This window comes from Pyrus communis, chromosome 12 (genome assembly GCF_041283825.1).
Source record: "Pyrus communis isolate YQ-2024b chromosome 12, ASM4128382v1, whole genome shotgun sequence".
Taxonomy (NCBI): Eukaryota; Viridiplantae; Streptophyta; class Magnoliopsida; order Rosales; family Rosaceae; genus Pyrus; species Pyrus communis.
Window position 1 is genome coordinate 2032116 of NC_142576.1, and position 20731 is coordinate 2052846.

General features: G+C 39.3%; 2 protein-coding genes and 1 pseudogene across 3 annotated transcripts; 2 read left to right on the forward strand and 1 right to left on the reverse strand.

Annotated features, from left to right (window-relative positions):
• Positions 1-127: 127 nt before the first annotated feature.
• Positions 128-5448, reverse strand: LOC137744119 (uncharacterized). Its single transcript, XM_068483984.2, has 17 exons — positions 5174-5448; positions 4727-5042; positions 3930-4558; positions 3543-3615; positions 3355-3396; positions 3185-3247; positions 2988-3037; positions 2862-2889; positions 2597-2725; positions 2450-2510; positions 2122-2229; positions 1847-1968; positions 1600-1669; positions 1464-1502; positions 1121-1161; positions 762-891; positions 128-597 (listed from the first exon to the last, which is right to left on the reverse strand). Exons 2-17 carry the CDS (start codon positions 5024-5026, stop codon positions 479-481), a joined length of 2004 nt encoding a protein of 667 aa, XP_068340085.2. The 5' UTR covers positions 5027-5042; positions 5174-5448; the 3' UTR covers positions 128-478.
• Positions 5449-6932: 1484 nt separating this feature from the next.
• On the forward strand, positions 6933-9188 carry LOC137745077 (protein CANDIDATE G PROTEIN-COUPLED RECEPTOR 2). The gene is made up of 6 exons (XM_068484950.2): positions 6933-7369; positions 7919-8110; positions 8270-8432; positions 8524-8626; positions 8726-8807; positions 8889-9188. The coding sequence occupies exons 1-6, from the start codon at positions 7067-7069 to the stop codon at positions 8964-8966; spliced, it is 921 nt and encodes a 306-aa protein (XP_068341051.2). The 5' UTR covers positions 6933-7066; the 3' UTR covers positions 8967-9188.
• A 6185-nt stretch (positions 9189-15373) lies between these two features.
• LOC137745921 (uncharacterized) lies at positions 15374-18055 on the forward strand (annotated as a pseudogene). The gene is made up of 3 exons (XR_015953822.1): positions 15374-15428; positions 16237-16990; positions 17090-18055. The product of XR_015953822.1 is annotated as an uncharacterized LOC137745921 (transcript).
• Positions 18056-20731: the final 2676 nt, after the last annotated feature.

The following is a 20731-nucleotide window of genomic DNA, read 5'->3' on the forward strand; positions in this document are numbered from 1 at the left end:
CGACATCATTGTGTGCCAAATTTTTATGAGAATTTTCTCAAATAAGCTAGTAAACTTTAAACTTTTAACACTGTTTCTAGTTTCAAACTTTCAGTTCAAAAAAAGAAAAGAAAAAAAATCTCGAGTCAACAAGACTTCCCGCTTTGTGAGGGTCGGAGAATAAACCTTTATCGTTCACAACATTATCTTTACTTAGCAAATAAACTGTTTTTACTACTCGAATCCATGAACTTTTGGTCACAAAGAAACGAACTTTCAGTACAGACTTATTAACGACTTTGACTTATAATACCAAATGCTTCAATCTGTCCATCAATTGGTAGCTTCAAATGTACAGTAAGAAATCTTGTACACAAATATTTGATTGAATATCTGATGATCGAGTATACTTTGGTGTTTCTTGAGATGAAGAGACCTCTCTACATTCAGCATAACTGGTTAGCATTGATCTTAACCTTGCTCAACAAGTTTTAATCTATCAGAAGTCGGACAGACTTTGCGTTCTATGCATCGAATCATGCTCGAGCCATTTCCGAGATTCTCTCCATAACTGGGTTTCGATTCCCAGCTTCTTCAGCTCCAGAAGACCGCGCTCAACTGTAAAAACCGGAAGAACCCGCCATATCAGATTTGAGCAGATATCATCTATCATGTGTAGCACTAAATCAATAGCTAGTAGTATGTTGACGGACACGAAGAAAGAGATGAACTTATCTACAATGTTAACTATTAGAGTAAGAGAGAGAGAGAGAGATGAGTACCATCAACTGCATCGTGCGAGGTGGCGGGTGAGTTGGAGTTGTGGTTGATCCAGAATTGCAAACGCTCATCTGCTATATCTGGTTCCACGCCATGGTTTTTAGCTCTTCTCCAGAAATATGCAAGCCAAGCCTGCAACAGCATCGATCGTCTCAAAGTGTCATGGATAACTGTTTTTTTATTCGAGTGATATTCCATTCTAACCTAAGATTACAAGATTGGGGATTCGAACTTAGGTGTAATCACTGTAGCGGGGAAGCTCACTACTCTAGTCAACTGCGCTAAGCCTGAATTTTGTGTAGCGTCATAAGTGTTTACATGTTGGAAATATAAGAAGAATGCAGAAGGCGAAAAACAATACCTGCTTGAAAAGCACATCTTCAGACTCCTCTTTGCTGAGTTCTGAACAATCAAAACACATGTATCAAAATGTGGCAACTTTGGTCGACGTGAAAAGAGACCATAGCTTGGAGATGTGCAGAGAGTGTTCAGATGAACTTGTAATTGCAAGGGACATGTTGCTCAAGAAGACGCTGAAGAGGGTTAGAGTCTTGACAGGTGATCGTGACGATGGTGTTAAGGAGAAAAAGGAGGATCACGAGGAGGGTCGAGAAATAAAAAGAAGACGCGTAGTGTGCGAAAATGAGGTTTGCAGCGTTTGTATGAAAGTGACCGGGTGTATGTTTTATATGATGAAATCTTACCAAATGCTTCAAACTGTCCATCAATTGGTAGCTTCAAATCTACATGTGGAAAAGAACTTGTCAGGCAACTATCATGATATTTCTGTCGATTTGATTCTAATGAATTGCTCAACTGTGAATAAAAAAATCCCTTCACCTATAAGACCAGTTTTCTTGGAACTAGGGCGTCGATGTTTAGCCATTGCAAGTGCCACTGCTTCCTCTACCTTCGAGATATGACACGAAAAACTGGTCATTGCAAGCAATGAATACTTCAAAAAAAAAATTGGCAATACAGATCAACAGATCAATAAAAAAGACAAGCTTTTTTTGTTTCATAAACTGACTTGCTAATCATGAAAGAAACAGATAATATTTTTAAGATCATGAGGATTGGGGAAAACCTTTAACGAAGCAAGTTCGCGCAGACCCTTCTCCACCAAGAGCATGCTCTCAATGTTTCTCTCGCCCGAGAGTTCATTCAAATCTCGTGGACTATCTTCTCTTTCATCCGGATCATTGTTGTCTTGACAGACCAAAATTAACGAAAGACATGAGTGATGCGGATCGCTAAAGGTTTAGTTTTAAAGATACTCAGAAATTAAGTCTGTGTTTCTAACAGAAAAGGCAAAGACAAATGTACAAGACAACCAATAAAGATGGAGGCACTCAAACTTACCTATCCCCTCTTTCGCTATTTGTCCGGCTGCTAATATAGCTTGAACAGGAAGAGGAGCAAGCGATGACCAGAATTCGGATCTTGATGCCGCTATCTCAGCATGAATACCTGCCAAAATACTCTATGGTCATTCAGTAATCACTCCTAAATCGTTTATTTGCATCATTCGGACATCTTAGAGACCTTCAGTTGAACAGTATAAATTCTTCAACAGAAGAGTTTTTTCTGTATTTTGGTGACTAGGCATTGGAGGATTTGCATTTCCATGTTCCGGAAACCTTTCGATAGATAGGAAGTTTTATTTTGGGGATTAAAATTACTTGCTTACCATGCTCAACGCATAAACTCCAGTACCGAGCTAGCCAAGATCTCTTCAAGACCACCTCTTCCTAAGATAAAACAACTGAAAATCATGTAAAAAGGGTAAGAAAAAAACAAGAACTGACCCATAAGAGCTAAACATATGAGCACAAACCATCTCTTCGCGACTCAGTATCATTCGTTGAGTCATAATCCGAAGTGATCTGAGTTCGTACTCTGCTTCGTCATTTCTACCACCATGAGCGCTACCACCGTGAGTCTGTGCAGCCTCTTTCAAAGCAACCTGTGATGAATTGTGTTCAAACTCATTGGGTAAAAATTTGTTCAATCAACTCAAATCAAATCACGACGACAAGCACTATGACATGCACACACATGAAGGACAAGGCAAAGTGTGTATGTTGAAGCATAGCACACACCTCCCTTTGCTGCAGTGCTGCCTCCTTTCTGAAAAGAAAACACATTGACGTAAAAGTTAGCATTCTCAAAGTAATAATCAATCTGGATTGGTATGCAGGTACACGCATGAAAACTTTGAAGCTTGCCTGCTTAGAAGACGGGCTTCCAACGTCACACCTTCGCCAAGATTAGCAACCTAAAGATCACACACAAACAATGAAATAATACCGGATTGGCCAGCACATCATCATACATGCTCATGCTGAAAATCAACTGTATTTACACCATGAAACAAACCAATAAACGTGATACTATTTCTGCCTTGATAAATTTAAAACATTACCTGTTGCTCGAGCTGTCGAGCTCTTGCTTCTGTTTCGTCGCACCTCTCTTCTGCAAGTCGAAGCTGGGGAAGCACATATCAGAATGGAGTGGCAGAAAGAAAAATACGATAACCGTATCACTTATAAATGTTACATTAACACCATTAGAATGTTTAGTTCATTGCATCACCTTTTCGAGTAAATTTTCATTTTCTTCCTGGAGCATATCAAGCTGCAATGAATTCATACCTCATTAGTTGATTTTCCACTAGATAACTGCTCTTTTCAACTATCTAGTCTTCGCCGGCGAACTTAAAATTTAGAGTCTATTAACTTGAAAATTTCAAACAAGAATCAACCGGAGAGAAGAAAATATACCTCATCTTCTAAAGCAGAAGAACGCTGCGCCCGATTTTCTCTCATGTTAAAAGTCCCTAAATCCAAAGACATCCTGACAGTCGACCAGAGCAAGAAACGATTAGATATAACACGTGTCGAAAGGAATTGAAAGAAACTGCTTTAAAGAACTAAAGAGAAATGATTTCAGCACTCCCTTTCTCTCGACCTGCACTCCTCTCCTTTCTTCTAGCCGTTGGATTGATAAACCAAAGGAGAGTTAACTAACAGAAACAACGAAAGGAGTGCAGAATGAAAAATGAGAGTGCGGAAATCGTCTCCCTAATTTATATCAAATCACCACGGATATCAAGACATGAAAGTATTGATGATGACTCAGAAAGTAGTAAATCTTTAAGAGCTTGATACCTTTTATCTCTCCGAGTATCAGCTGAAGCGTCTGATCCACTGGAAGTAGAGGTTGGCCGTAGTGGTACTGGTGCTGGCTCTCTTCGATTATCAGCTGGAGGATCAGCAGAAGAGGGTGGCCTAAGTGATATAGGTACACTAGCTGGCATGATGTGGACTGGCTTGGTTCCTAACTGCGGACGGGCAGCAGCTAAAGAGCGTGCAGAGGTAGGTTGTTCGACAGCACTGGTAGGCTGAGATGACCGGGCAGAGTTCTGGCCTGATATAGAACGAGCAGAGGTAGGTTGTTCGACAACATTTGTTGGCTGAGATGATCGAGCAGAGTTCATGCCTGATATAGTACGAGCAGAGGTAGGTTGTTCGTTGGAATTTGAAGGCTGGGATGGTCTAGTAGCGATTGAAGAGCGAAGAGAATGTGGTTGTTCGACAACAGGGTGAATGGGTTTTGTGTTGATGGATTGGTATGTTCGGCTTGCAGGTGTTGAATGAGCTGATGACGGTTGTTCTGCGTACTGATATGGTCGACTAGATGGTGTCGAATGGGTAGAAGATGGTTGTTCCATGGAGTTAAGAGACGGTGATGATCGTCCCCGTGTAGTTGTAGAATGTTCTTGAGCGGCACGAACTGACTAATACCAGAATAACATTTAGGCTTCAATTCAAAGTAAGCACATATATGTTCATAAAGATATAATCTCACATTCAAATACGAATCACTAAGACGCTATGTTGTCAGACTGTGAATCGGAACCATTGAATCCACTATGTAACATCAACATTAACCGTAATCCAATTACCATTGGAGAGCGTGGGCGCATTGATCTTCCGCCGACAAGTCCAAGGCTGCCTGTGCCGCTTGACAAGCCTGGATCATAAGAAAGATCATCGTCCTCCTCATCATCGTCGTCAGCTGGTTTGTGAGCCATCACATGTGCAAGCCTTTGCGCTGCGGCTTTCGTGTGCTGCACTTTCCTGGCACCCACCATTCCAACCGACCCCGACCTCCCATGGTGGTTCATTGGCGAAGTTGGTGGCCCCGGGGTGCCGCCACTACTATTGCTCTTCTGCCTGACGTACACCGGCCTCATCCGATCCATAGCTTAACTGCCTCCACTGCCATTGAAATTTGATGAACGCCAAGAGAAATTAACAATGCAATTACACGCATAAAAATCAACAAAAAAAAAAAAAAAAAAAAAAAGAATAAATAAAAAAAGATGATGAAATCTTGAGCAGAAGGAAACCTGTCTGGAATCTTTGAAGGCAAATGCAGATCCAAATGCCTCAAATTTCGTGACTTAACGGAGTGCTATTACTTGCAACGCAAGAAACTAAACTCTGACGGCTTCGGTTTTTCGACGAAGCTCAATAATGTCACATTATCCAACAGAATCAAAATCTTGAAGCTTTACGAATTCTGGAGCGGGAAGCTGAAAGGATACGATCCGAAGATTGGGGCGCCGAGGGAGAAGAGTTAATGGAGCTTCTGGCGTTGATTGGGACACGTTTGGTTTGAACCAGTTGGTGCTAAAAATTGCAATAACTTTATCTTAAATATTACTGGATTTTGATTAAAAACAAAACAAAATAAATATCAATTTGATTTTGGTTTTTTCATTATAAAAGATTTTGGTACTAAATATTGACAATCTAACGATATGTGCAGTTGTAGATCTTGTTTTGTTGGATGTATTCCATCTGATGACTTAAATAGAAGAATGTGTAAGAAGTTAAAAAAATGATTTTTTTAGCCAAAATGGTCCAGAGATTTGCATAACACATCACTTTGATCTCTGAGATTGAAAATCAATAGAAATGATCCCTGAGATTGTCCACCATCCATTTTTTTGATCATTTTGTTAAAAACTCCGTTAAGTGTCTCGGAGCTTTTGGCCAATTTCCGGCAAGTTTTCTAGTTTTTTCACAGACCAGTCATCTTTCAGGTTATTTTTCGGCCATATTCGGCAACCGTTGAGCTTCCAAATAGGTATAATCTTGTTTTACACTTTCCTATCTTCATTTTGATATATTATTAGTCGAATTTGGTTAAGAAACGATTGAGTTACGAAGCTTTGAAAATTGTCCAAACTTTCAGCCAAGAGCTCTGGGACACTTAACAGAGTTTTTAATGGAATGATCAAAATAATGAATGGTGGACATTCTCAAGGACCATTTCTATTGATTTTCAATTTCAGGAACCAAAGTGATGTGTTATGCAAATTTCAAAAATCATTTTGACTAAAACTTTTATACTGAGTATTGTTATACCTTGATGATATGTGGGTGAGGAAGAGAAAAATACAGTAAAAAAATTTTGTGTGAAATTACGTTAATACCTAGGATTTTTTCTTTTTTAAATTTTTGCTGAATACAAGTAGAGGATCAAATCACCTTTTCACGCTTTTTCTGGATGATAAAAATGTTCATAAAATAAAGATTTGGTATGATTAGATTTTCAATTGAGGATAGTCTATTTTATCTTATTATTTAAAACAAATCTCAAAATTTGGATGTTTCCTAGTTTATGCAAACGATATTAGAGGATGCACGAGTTAATTCGCTTAACTAAATTTGTAAGATCATCTTCAAATTCTAGGTGGAATGTCATGTAATCAAATTTGAAAATAGGAGCGAGTTCTAACCGATATATCAATCCTATTTGGATTGATATATGAGAAAAGGTGATGTCAATTTTTTTTATTTATTGTGTGGATCCTATTAATGCACCAATTATAGATCTTGAAAATGTATTTTACATGATTTCTTTTTAAAATGGATCCTACAAATATCATTTATAACAAAGAAACATATCAGTTGGAACAAGAGATCAACCATCAAATTAACATTTAACATTAATTTTTTGACATCTTATTTGAAGATGCTTTAAGTTGTTTTTAACCGAACGCAATGAATGATCTTAACTAATTAAGTTAAAAAAAAAAAAAAAAAAGTGCAAACCAAAGCTTACCCGCCAAACACGTGCCTAACCTTTCTAGTCATCGCTTCTTTACCCAACTTTGGTGGACTCTGCTATTTTCCAATCATCCCAAAATCCTCAAAACCTAGGGTTAGGGTTTTCGATTTCAGTCCGCAAATCACGACTCAAATTAGGACTGATCTTTTCCCCCAATTTAAAAATGCAAGCTCTCGAAGAAGCTCCCTCGCAATCCGGACTCCCAATTCCACTCACCCAGGCCCCAAATTCAACCATAGACGACGGCGTTTCGGGCTCCGAATTCTACAGCTGGCTCGGCGAATGTCATGGGTTCTTCCACAATGTGGCTCTGATCGTGCCCTCGCTTCTCTTCGTCCTGTATTTGGCGTTTCAATCGAGAAAAAGCTTCGCGAAGCTCTCCCATGGCCGCTCTTATATCATGATTGCCTACTACGGGTGCCTCTGGCTTGTTAGCTTGCTCAATCTTGCTTGGTGCTGTTTTCAGGTTCATGTTTCATTTTCCCCTTTTTGAAGTTTGCGGCTTTGTCTTTGTTCCTCGTTTAAAACTTGAATCTTTTAGCTGAGTAGTAGCATGGTTATGGGTAAAGTTTAAGGCTTTCGGTTATTAGTTTTGGTGGAATCTTGTTAATTAGTAGTATGATTGTTATTTGGGGCTCATCTCGAACTGTTGCGGTAGGAAGCACTTCTGCTAGTGGTGCTTTTATTATAAATAAGTCGAATTTCTTAAAAAAGTCCCAAGTTCTTCCTTGAAAAGCACTTGTGAGTGCTTCATGAAAAGCACTTTGGAAGTGTTTCCTGAGGAATCACCTAGCAAGCGCTGCTACAAAAGCACTTTTTAAGTTTTTCTGTCAAATGTAGTTAGAAGTGCTTCTGGTTGTGAGAAAACACTTTTTGCCCTTCTAGTTCCCGAAAAGGCCCTTGGTTTGCTAGCTGTAATTGATGTGGTAAAAGGTAAATGATGGTTGTTCTCATTTCGAGGCATTTCTTGATAGTTTTGCTAAGATGTGGTTGAATTGTCACTGCTTTGGTTCAGGCATGGGAGTGCAGTCCTGGAAAAGAAGTAACATGGAATGTATTATCTTTGTTCACAACCTCCGGGATGCTATTTTTGGAAGTAAGCTTGCTGGCATTTTTGCTTCAAGGGAATTATGCAAGTGGACTGGAAGCTTTGACACGGACTTTTGTCATCTCAGGGATCCTTGTTGTTTTGGATGTACTTCTCAAGGTATCCCTCGTTCTTTTACGTGAAATGGATTTTCACCCTTATGACCTATTTAGTTACTTCAAGAATATACTAATGGAAACATATGTGTCGTTGAAAATGCACATCGGTACATTATTGTGGTACATAATGGACTTACAATTATACTCTGTTGTCTTCCAGGCAATATATCTATTTGGACTTGGCATTCCATTGTTCATCGACAATAATGACCGTGCGCATCGAACAAAGTGGGCCTTGTGGGTTGTCCACAGGCTAGTGATTACTGCAATTTACGGCTTCATATTGTTCATGTACCATTCCAAGTGGAGAGAGAGGTTACCGGGTATGTTCATCAGCTATTTAATAAAATCTGATGTCTTCATTGATTCCATAGCTATTTAACAAAATCTGATGTCACTTTTCTTGTTCTGCAGCAAGACCTGCATTCTACAAGTATACCGCTATCATGTTTATGTTAAACGTACTAATACTGTTTGCTTGCTTGCTTACTGGAAATGGGGCTGGATTTGGATTTTGGTATGTGTGTAAATTGGTCTTTGGTCTGAAGTTTCTATGTTGCCATTAGTTTAATTTCTAAAGAGCTTCTATAATTAATTTTCAAATTTTTATTTGCAGGCTATATAGTGCTACTATTGTCTGTTATCACGCCTTTTATCTTCCGCTTTTGTACGTAACATTTCTGGCAGACTTCTTCCAGGTATTTGTAACTCCGCGTTTCTTATAGTATTATTGTTAATACTTCTTTCCCTATTGGTAATCGACGTTTGGATGAAAACAGGAAGAAGATTTACAGTTGGAGAATGTGTACTATTCAGAAATGAAAGATGCCGGTTTCTTTGACGCGGATTGGGAGTGATGCACTAAGCTCTATATCGAAGATGGTTTTGGTTGTCCGGGAACTCTAGAACTTAATCGCTAGATGATCCGGTTATTACATGATGTACATAGAAGTCGATATCTTACTGGATTAGCAAAATATGTCAATGGATTGTGTCGTTTTTAAGTGTTTGTATGATGTTATATTGTATGTTGTGTTGCTTTTGGCAGTCACAGAATAATGGAAGATGTATTTCAGAGATTCTTAGTGCTTATGCAACTGAGTTAAAATTTGATATGATCAATTTGATCAAGTGCTGTTATGCTCATCGTGCACCGGTTAAAATAAAAATGAACCTTAACTTATTCGTTAATGACATGATTAATGGAAGTTAGTGTTTTTAAATTATCTAAAAGCTCTTTAAGTGCGTCTGAAAGAAGCATTTGTCATGTACCAAAGTTAAAGATGTGTTCCTCTTTGCTTACGAGAGATCTTAGATTCGAATTTCGTATATTTTATGTTCAATTAAAATAAAAAAACTTAATATATTAAATGTTTTTATAAGAGGAAATTGGAGTAATGGCTTCTTAATTTTAATTGAATTCGAATAATGGTCCATTAACTCAAAATCTGTGATCATTGATCATTTAACTCCTCAAAATGTACAGTTATGGTCTTTTTCGTCAACTTCTACCACCACGCGCATGAAGCTAAACCAACGAGCAAATATGGAAAAATCAAATGTGATAATAGGAGCAATGGTTCCTCAAATTTACTCCATTAGAGCAATGGTTCCCTAAAGTTTAACCCAATTAGAGCAATGATCACTTAACTTTAATCCAACTGTAGCAATGACCCTTCCACCATGACTCATTTTGACGGAAGTTCTGATGAATTTGACGAAAAGAACCATAGTTGCACGTTTTGATGAGTTAAGGATTACCGCTCTAATCGAGTTAAAATTAAAGGACTATCATTTTCTTTTGGGAATTGTTATTAGCACTCCAAAAATCTCATTTGGCACTCCAAACTTTCTATAATTAGAAAGAACAATACACTTATAAAAAGTGTAAAATGAGATTTTTGAAGTGCTAATAGCAATTTTTTTTATTTTTTTTACTTTTATAAATAGGGGTAAAAAGAAAAAATGGGGACAGAAGCGACTTTATATATTCTTTGTATTCGCAAATTTTTCTCAAGATCGTTTTGTCTTATCTGAAAAGTATTCCACCACAAAACTTGATTCATTTAAACTTGTGCACCTGTAAAAAAAACCTGACCTCCCTCCACAACTCCGACCACCAACTATGGTGGCACCTCAACCGTCCGCACGACCCCTGCTTGTATATTTCCGAAATATCTCCGCCTCCACCACCGCCTTTCCAACCTACACACATCCTTGCTTCTCTCCGCTACCAAAGTATGAGAATTTCAGCAATCCAGACGGAGATTGCCCTGAGACTGAGAGTTCTTCTTGTTGGTATTTGACAGTTTACTAACTCAATACCAAAATATGTGGGTGATAAGTTTACAAACTCTATCACACCTCTTTCACTTTGCACTCTCAAATAAAATTGGACAAAGAAAGAAATAGAGAAAGAAGGGAAGCAACAAGCTTTGGCAAAACACTTGGACTTTGATATATGAAAAGAGAGTTTACAAACTCTATAGCTTACAAGCTTAAAATGAGAATGAGAAATGGGATTTTGATGGGATGATTTACAATGCTTGAGAACTTGGGTATTTATAGCAAACCAAATGATTAAACTAAGATTATTTATTACCACACAAAACACATTAATTGCACCTAATAATTTTTATTCAACCATACCTAACATTGCCAAACTTTCAATGCCTAACTTTGACATTGATTTTCAACAATGGCTAGTAGCACCCTTTTTTTGATTTGAATTTCCAACACACCTCCTCAAATCAAAACGCCTTCATTCCTAGCATTTCACGCAGTAGCCGGAATGTTTCAATTGGCAATGGCTTTGTGAAGATGTCTGCCACTTGTTCCTTGGTGTGACAGTAGACAAGTTCAATTGTCTTTTGCTTCACATGGTCCCTTAGAAAATGGAACCTGGTATCAATGTGCTTGCTCCTTCCATGTTGAACAGGATTCTTTGCAAGTTTGATTGCAGACACGTTATCTACATGAATCACAGTCGATTCCACTTGTGGATGACACACTGACTTCAACAGATTTCTTAACCAAATTGCCTCACACACGGTTGAGGCTACAACAACATACTCGGCTTCACATGATGACAAAGCAACAATTGATTGCTTCTTTGAAGTCCATGAGAAAGCTGTTGATCCTAGAAAAAACACATAGCCAGTTGTGCTTTTCCTTTCATCTTGGTCACCTCCCCAATCACTATCTGAATAACCAAATAATTTTGCATCTTCACCAAAATTATAAAATAGACCATAGTTTAGAGTACCTCTTATGTACCTCAAAATTCTCTTGGCGGCCAGCCAATGAGACTCCCTTGGTGTTTCCATGTATCGACTCACGAGTCCAACACCATAAACTATATCAGGTCTTGTGATTGTAAGGTACCTTAGGCTTCCAACGAGGCTTTTGTACACTGTTGAGTTTACAAACTCACCCTCTCCTCCTTTGGACAGCTTCAATCCAGTTGCGACTGGGGTATTGACAGTGTTGCACTTGTCCATATTGAACTTCTTCAATATGTCTCTCATGTACCTTTGTTGAGAGATGTAGATACCATCACTTTCTTGCTTCACTTCTATGCCAAGAAAGTATGACATTAATCCATTGTCAGTCATCTCGAATTCACTGAACATGGATTGCTTGAACTCATGGAACATTGCCTCATTGTTTCCTGTAAACAATAAATCATCTACATAGAGACAAATAATTAAGAACTCCCCTTTTTCACCATTCTTCATGTAAACTGAATGCTCGTATGGACATTTCTGAAATCCATTTTGGTGAAGGTAGTTGTCGATCCTTGAGTTCCAAGCTCGTGGTGCTTGCTTGAGGCCGTACAAAGCCTTCTTCAAACGATACACCTTATCTTCTTCTCCTTGTACTTGGAAGCCTTCCGGTTGTTCCACGTACACTTCTTCCTCAAGTACTCCATTAAGGAAGGCTGACTTGACATCTAGTTGATAAATTTTCCATTTATGATGTGCGGCAAGAGAGATTAGCAATCTTACCGTGTCAAGTCTCGCAACTGGAGCATAGACTTCATCATAGTCCACTCCATACTTCTGTTTGTAGCCCTTTGCTACAAGCCTTGATTTGTATCGATCCACACTCCCATCTGCAGTGCGTTTGATCTTGTAAACCCACTTGACACCAATAGCCTTCTGATTTGGTGGGAGCTTTGTCAGCTCCCAAGTGTCATTCTTCTCGATGGCATGGATCTCTTCTTCCATGGCTTTCTTCCAACAATCTTCTTCCACAGCTTCATTGAATGAGAAAGGCTCGTGGTCTGCATACAAGCAGAAAAGGTTGGTTTCTTCTTCTTCTTCTTGTCCATAAATCTCTGTGAGACTCCTTAACCTCACTGGAGTTGAGGAGCTGCTTTCCTCACTAGATGTAGGACCACTCCTTGCAATTCTGTGCACTGGAGTTGTTGTGATTGTTTGAGCAGGCTGTTGCTCAATCGGTGGTACAACTTCTGGTTCTTCAAAATTAGTGGAGACGATCTTTTCTTTACTGACTTCTTTGTTGTTCCACGTCCATGTCTCTTCCTCACTGAAGATGACATCTCTACTAACCACTAGTTTGCCAGTTAGTGGGTTGTAGAGCTTGTATGCCTTGGACTCTTCACTATAGCCCACAAACACACACTTCTCACCTCTATCATCAAGTTTCCTCCTCTTGGCTTCTGGAACTTGAGCATATGCAACACACCCAAAAATTCTTAGGTGTGTAACATTCGGCTTGTATCCACTCCAAGCCTCTTGTGGTGTCATCCTCTTGACACTCTTTGTTGGACATCGATTCAACAAATAAATCGAACAAGCTACAGCTTCTGCCCATAACTCTTTTGGCAAATTCTTCTCCTTAAGCATGGACCTTGTCATGTCAAGGATGGTTCGATTCTTTCTTTCGGCTATCCCATTTTGCTGTGGGGTATAGGCAGCAGTAAGTTGATGCCTAATTCCTTGCTCCTTGCAGTATGCTTGGAAAGCATTGGAGGTGTACTCTCCACCTCTATCTGATCTCACAGCCACAAGCTTGTGGTTACTTTCTGCCTCTGTGAGTGCCTTGAACTCCTTGAAAATTTTTAGGGCAGCTGACTTCTCCTTGAGAAAATAGACCCAAGTCTTTCTACTGAAATCATCAATGAAGGTAATAAAATACCTATTACCTCCATAAGACATGGGATCCAAGGGACCACATATATCTGTGTGCACCAACTGCAGTGGTGCCTTTGCTCTCCATGTATCACCAACAGGGAACGATAGTCGTGCTTGCTTGCCAAGCACACAACCTTCACATACTTGGCGTGTGGCTTCAATCTGGGGTAGACCACGAACCATTCCTCCACTTGACAGCAACTTTAGGCCATTGAAATTAAGATGGCCAAATCGAAGATGCCATTTCCATGACTCATCTTCCATTACACCGATGTTGCAGCTTCCAATCTTTGTGTTCAAATTCAACGGAAACATCCGGTTCTTTGACATTCGAACACGTGCAATAAGCTTTCTCCTTGCATTCCTGAGAGTGAGAAGCATGTTCTCCATATGTATAATGTACCCTTTCTGGAGCAGTTGACCAATGCTCAGAATGTTGCTCTTCATACCTGGTATGTAGTAGGTATTGGAGATGTATTCTTCTCTTCCATCCTTCTGGATGATCTTGATCTTCCCTTTGCCTTCAACTGGCAACTTTGAGGAGTCACCAAGACTTACAGATCCATAGGCCCCTTCTTTGAGTTCGGCAAAAAACTCCTTCTTTCCACACATGTGATTGCTTGCACCAGAGTCCAAATACCAAACATTTTGTTGGCTACTGGAATCATGGTGTGCTAGTAAGACTGTAAGTTCTTCATCAGTATTTCCACTTGATTCTGCCATGTTGACATGCTCACCATTTTTATGTGAACATTCATTGGCATAATGTCCATATTGCTTACAGTTGTGACACTGGATATGCGCCTTTCCTCGAGTAGATCTCCACTCCTGAGACTGACCTTGATTTTGTGCATAGCCTCGACCTCTTCCTCGGGCTCGTCCTCGGCTACGGTTGGATGAGCTCCCACGACGTGAGTTCCACTGCCCACGACTTTTATTTGGTTTGTCAATATTCAACTTTGACTCCAAAGCTTGCTCTAGCGTTGTGGGGCTTGCATTCTTCTGAATGCGTTGCTCGTGAACTAGGAGGGATCCTAGTAGCTCTTCTGCGCTCATCACCTCCAAATCCTTGGATTCCTCAATGGCAGTCACCACATGCTCAAACTTAGATGTGAGTGACCGGAGTATCTTCTCCACAACTCGTACTTCATCGAGTCTCTCGCCATTTCTCCTCATCTGATTTACTATCACAATGAGCCTTGAGTGATAGTCGGAGATGCTCTCCCCTTCATTCATATGAGCAGTTTCAAAATCTGCTCGAAGTGATTGTAACCTCACTTTCTTGACTCGATCTACTCCTTTGTAGATTGTACTGAGTGTATCCCATACTTGCTTGCTCGTTGTTGCTTCTGCAACCTTCTCGAACGTTGAATCTTCCAAACCCTGGTATAGAAGATACAGCGCCTTTTGGTCCTTCTTTCGTAAGTCTTTGAGAGTGTTCCTTTGATCCGCAGTATATACGGCTTCTTGCTCGGCAGTGGGTACAACATACCCACTACTGACAACTTCCCATAGCTCCTGTGATCCAAACAATGCTTTGAATTGGATGCACCATCTTTCATAATTTTCTTTCTTCAATGTGGGAACTTGGAGTTGCACTAAGTTGGACGCCATAACTGCTGCACCTGCCAGAATGGTATTCTGGCTCTGATACCAATTGTTGGTATTTGACAGTTTACTAACTCAATACCAAAATATGTGGGTGATAAGTTTACAAACTCTATCACACCTCTTTCACTTTGCACTCTCAAATAAAATTGGACAAAGAAAGAAATAGAGAAAGAAGGGAAGCAACAAGCTTTGGCAAAACACTTGGACTTTGATATATGAAAAGAGAGTTTACAAACTCTATAGCTTACAAGCTTAAAATGAGAATGAGAAATGGGATTTTGATGGGATGATTTACAATGCTTGAGAACTTGGGTATTTATAGCAAACCAAATGATTAAACTAAGATTATTTATTACCACACAAAACACATTAATTGCACCTAATAATTTTTATTCAACCATACCTAACATTGCCAAACTTTCAATGCCTAACTTTGACATTGATTTTCAACAATGGCTAGTAGCACCCTTTTTTTGATTTGAATTTCCAACACTTCTCTCCTCCATTTTTGTGTTCTCCGAGCTTCTCTCGAACCCCAAATTCTCAACGGTATGGACTTTTTGTTTTCTAGTTTTTGTTTGCATTTGGGTTGTTTTTGTTCTGCCTCAATTTTGGTTCTTGATGAATTTTTGTTAATTTTATTTGCTGATTTGATTTGATTTTCTTTTATATTACCCAAAATTTATGTTGCTATCCCCGAAGCCACCCGAAGTAGGAATAAATAGTGTAGCTTTAATCTAATGAAGTAGAAATTTTAAAAGGAAACTAATGAAAAAGATTTAAAAACTTTGAGATTTAATCAAAATAGCAAAAATGTGTTGTGAGTGAATAGTATCATAAACGACTTTTTAGAGTAAAATTGTTATTTTTCATTAAAATAAACAGTACTAAAAGTGTTTCGTTAAAGCTTCCAATTTTAAAAGCGTCGAATGGTTAAGTTGGCAATGGAAAGTCTAGTAAAATTATGGAGTGGATTCATTTGAATTACAGTGGCGATAGAGTTAACGGCCGGTGCTGTAGTTTTGATATTATTTATTGGTTCCCGATTGAACAATGGACGAGCTTTGATGGCGATGTAACATCTTGAAACACCGACATTTTACTTGTCGAATGTTATTTCTATGTTCCAAGAGTCCTTACCATTCAGATATCTGCAATATTGTTTCAAACTTCCAACGAAGGACGCTGAGGCCACTATATGATGTCACGAAATTTCGACTGAAAGATTATTCTAAGTTTATCCTGAATTATTTTAGTTATCTCGTAAATAGATTATGAATTTACATGAATAGAGTTCAAGCAATTAGTCTGCTACGTGTCTGATTCTGGAACTTCATACCTTAACAAAACCGAACAGGTTATGTTTATATAGTGAAGAATTATTTGACCTTGAGAGTGCTGCATCCTGGATTCACACGCATTTGAACCTTGAGTGTCAAGCTATTCTTCACCTAGTGAAAAACTATTCACGTGCTCAGGCATATATATAGACGCACTCAATGGAGATGAGTTGCTTATCAATTAACACAACCTTTTGCAATGGAGGCAAGGCTATTTGACACTTCTCAGACGGGAGACGGGGAGATGTCCAACTTTTGCATCAATTGCTGGCAGAGAATCCACTTCTACTCCATAACCTTGCGCTAACTTCCACAGAGAATCCTTTACATGTTGCTTCGATTGCTGAGCATGTCGACTTTGTCAAGGAGATTGTGAGGTTGAAACCAGATTATGTTGAAGATATGAACCAGGATGGCTTTAGCCCCATGCATATTGCCTTTGCCAATGGGTATTTGGAAATTGTAATGGAGATGCTGAGAGTTGACTGGAGACTATGCCGGCTACATGGAAGAGATGAGTGGACTCCTCTTCATTATGCCGCTAGCAGAGGGAGGGGAGACGTAATTAGAGAAATGGTCTTGGCTTGTCCAGAAAGTGTTGAAGATGTGACCGTACAAGGGGAGACTGTTATTCACCTTGCTGTTAAGTGCAGCCAATTTAAAGCAATTAAATTTTTGGTGGAACCGGTTGCAGAAACAAACATCCTGAATATGAAGGATGAGCATGGCTACTCGGTTCTCCATCTAGCAACCTGGAAAAAACAACATCAGGCAAGTACTATTTGAACCTTTGATCGGTACCCATTTTTCTTTCTTATAGTCATGAGAGTTTTAGTCCATATTGATTTGTTAGTGCACTAATGCTTGCAGGTGGGGGAAGGATTAGTTGGCAATGAAACAATTGCAGGAGCCTTGGAAGTAAATTCTGTAAACGATAGGGTCTCACAGCTTTGGATCTGGTCTTTCCAAATGAAACCGGTGATTGGGAAATGGAGGCAATCCTTCGTGGTGCTGGAGCTTTGAAAGCTGGAGATATAGTCAACTCTGGTGTCCAATTGTTCAATTCTCATAGCCATAACGATACCCACACGGCACCAGAGACTCATCAGTTGCAGCAGGAACAGCAGAAGACAAATAGGTGGGAATTCTTCCAGTTCAAAAAGGGCAGAGACTGTCCTAGAGATGCACGTACCGCTCTGCTAGTTGTTGCTTCACTAGTGGCTACGGCCACCTTTCAAGCAGGACTCAACCCTCCAAATGGAACTTGGCAGGACAGTAGTGACGTGAATAATAAGGGGACTGGCAGCAGCAATGAACCAGTACACTTGGCAGGAAGGTCCATCATGGGTTCTTATAGTGAAGTTTCATTCGTCGTTTTTGTGGTTCTCAACTCAATTGGATTTTACTTCTCTCTTTACACGATGATCATCCTCACAACCAATTTCCCTCTCCAGTTGGAGCTTCAAATCTGCATCATAGCGGTATACACCACCTACGGCACTGCGGTTGTCAACATTGCGCCATCATATAACAGCTGGCTCTTTATCACCGTGTTCACATCGGTTTTGCCTTTTTTGGTCGGACTTGCTGCCAAATGGGCTAGACACCCTGTCACAATCTGGCTTACAAAACCTCTCGGGAAATGGATCCATCGGTTCTTTGAATTAATTGGGTCATAAATTATTATTGTAAATTGTTATTGAAGGCTTCTTGTACAATAATGTGGAAAGAAAACAAAATAAACAAGAAACTTTGAACTGATTGTTTATTTCCACTATTTATTTCGTAGAGATAAATAGTGTGGTTTACTTCCATTTCAAAGCTTCCTTTTGAATTGAATCTGAGTGCATTCAAGCCTAGAAATGTTGACTTTATTAGTTAACTTCCGAGGATTGACCCCGATGCAGATGTTCCACCATATAATGTCACGAAAATTCGACTGAAAGATTATTCAAAGTGTATCCTGAATCGTTATAGGTATCCGTCTATAGATCATGCTTATATAGTGAAGAATTCTTTGACCTTGACAAACATATTTTTGAGTTTTAACAGTGCTGCACCTCGGATTCACGGGCATTTGAACCTTGAGTATGTCAAGTTATTCTTCATCTATTGAGAAACTAGCCACCTGCTCGGGCATATATATAGACACACTCCAATAGAATAATGGAAGACATACATTTCTGGCAGACTTCTTCCAGGTATTTGCAACTCTGTGTTTCTTATCGATGGTATTATTATTAGTGTTCGTTTCCTATTGGTAATCGACGTTTGGATGAAAACAGGAGGAAGATTTACATTTGGAGAATGTGTACTATTCAGAGATGAAAGATGCCGTTTCTTCGACGCAGATTGGGAGTGATGCACTAACCTCTCGGATGGAGTCTCGTCCACAGATAGAGGAAGAGTACGCGCTCTACGGCTTACGCAGTATCGAAGATGGTTTTGGTTGTCCGGGAACTCTAGAACTTAGTCGGTAGATGATCCGGTTAACACACTCGCTGTACATAGAAGTCGATACCTTACTGGATTATCAAAATATGTCCTTGCATTGTGTCGTTTAAGTGTTTGTATGATGTCATATTGTATCTTGTATTGCTTTTTGCTGTCACAGAATAATGGAAGTGTATTTCAGAGATTCTTAGTGCTTATACAACTGAGTTAAAATTTGATAAGATCAACTTGATCAATTGCTGTTATGCTCATCTTGCACCGGTTAAAATAAAAATGAACCTTAATCTATTCGTGAATGATTAGTGGAAATTAGTGCTTTTAAATTAAGCCTGGTTTGGTATTAAGGTGCTCTGAAAAAAAGTGGGTATAAAAAAAAGTTGAAAGTTTTTTTGTGTTCGGTAAACATTCAACTCCAGATTTTTTTTTTCACAGTTTTGGATGAAAAAAAAGTAAAAAACACAAAGCTGCAAAACCCAGCTTTGAAAAATCGGTTTTTTTTGCTTGCCCCTCGTGAGCTTGAATCACTTGACACAAATGCAATGCCGATAACTCCTTGTAATGCTTCCCTATCTGCCTAACTTTGACCCACTCCGATGAAGCCGACGAAGAAGAACTCGAGTTCTTGGCGAGTTTTTGCTCCGGCGGTGGTGTCAGCGGCGGCGTCGTGTTTTCCCTCTCTTTCTCCCCAATCAACACACTTACAACGGTCCCCACGCCTCGTATGCTGTTCTTCAACAGAGCAACCCCTCTTCTCTTGTTCATGCTCAGGCTCTTCAAAACAAACAAATTCGCCCATGCACCAACCTTCCTGTCGTCGCCACTGCCTTCGCTGGAAATGCTCTGTCTTCGCATAACCTCTTTCACCACCGGCGAGTAGCCGACACATTTCTCGAACTCGTCCATCGTCAATTGCTTCCCCGTTTGGAGATCGCTGAGTCGATTCCAGCACCCCTTCTAATCCTACTCGTTCACGATGAACTCAGTGCCCGTGTCTAGATTCTTAATCAAGAAGAAGGCTCCTAACCAGTTGTTCGATAAGACTGACGACAATCCACCGCCGGTCCGAACCGATCGGCTCTTGGGGGTTTATAACAATTTATAAATAGTTTATATAAATCTTATAAATGTCATAAATTATTATACAATATTCAACGTCATATTTTTTTCAATCATTTTACACAATTACAGCTGTTTTACCTAAAAATTTACCAAATATTTTAACACTGTTTTTTTTTACTAAAAGCATTTTTACAAAAAAGTTTACCGAACAATCTATTGCTTTATTTCACAACTGTTTATTCTCGCAGCACAGCAGAAGTAATTTTTTTTCAAAGCACATTAACAACAAACCAGCCCAAGTAAAAGCTCATGAAGTGCTTTTGGAAGAAAGCATTTGATATGTACCATTTAAAGAGGTGTTCCTCTTCGCTTAAGAGAGATCATAGACTCGAATCTCGTATACTTCATGTTCGATTAAAATAAAAAAACTTATTATATTAAATGTTTGTTTTTTATAAAAGGAAATTGTAGTAATAGTTCTTCAACTAAAAGTCTATGATAGGCCTCGTTTGGCAGCTCGAACTGTACTGACTATTTCTGTCGGATAGGATAAATAGCCACCGGATAGTACTAACTAAATTAGTTAGGTGTTTGGTGCAGTATCGGACTAATGGCCGTATTATTTATACTGTGTTTGATATTATACTAGATAGGAGGAATCAAACTTTAAAAAAAAAAAAATTAAAAAAAAGTGAAATCATTTTTCTGTTCCCAGATCTCTCCGCACCCCCCAAACACCCTCCCTTTCTCTCCCTTCTTCTTCCCCGACTGCAGAAGAATCCCAAATAATTGTTCCCTAGCTCTTTCCACCACACCCCCCAAACTCCCTCCCTTTCTCTCCCATATTCTTCTTCCCCGACTAAATAATCCGGGCGTTTTGGTTGGTTTTATTAAGCGAGTGTATACCGTGTTATCCTATCCGACCGGTTAAATTAATCCGACGCTTATTTAGTACGAGTGAACGCCAAACACCCGAGTCCGTATAACTAATCATATCTG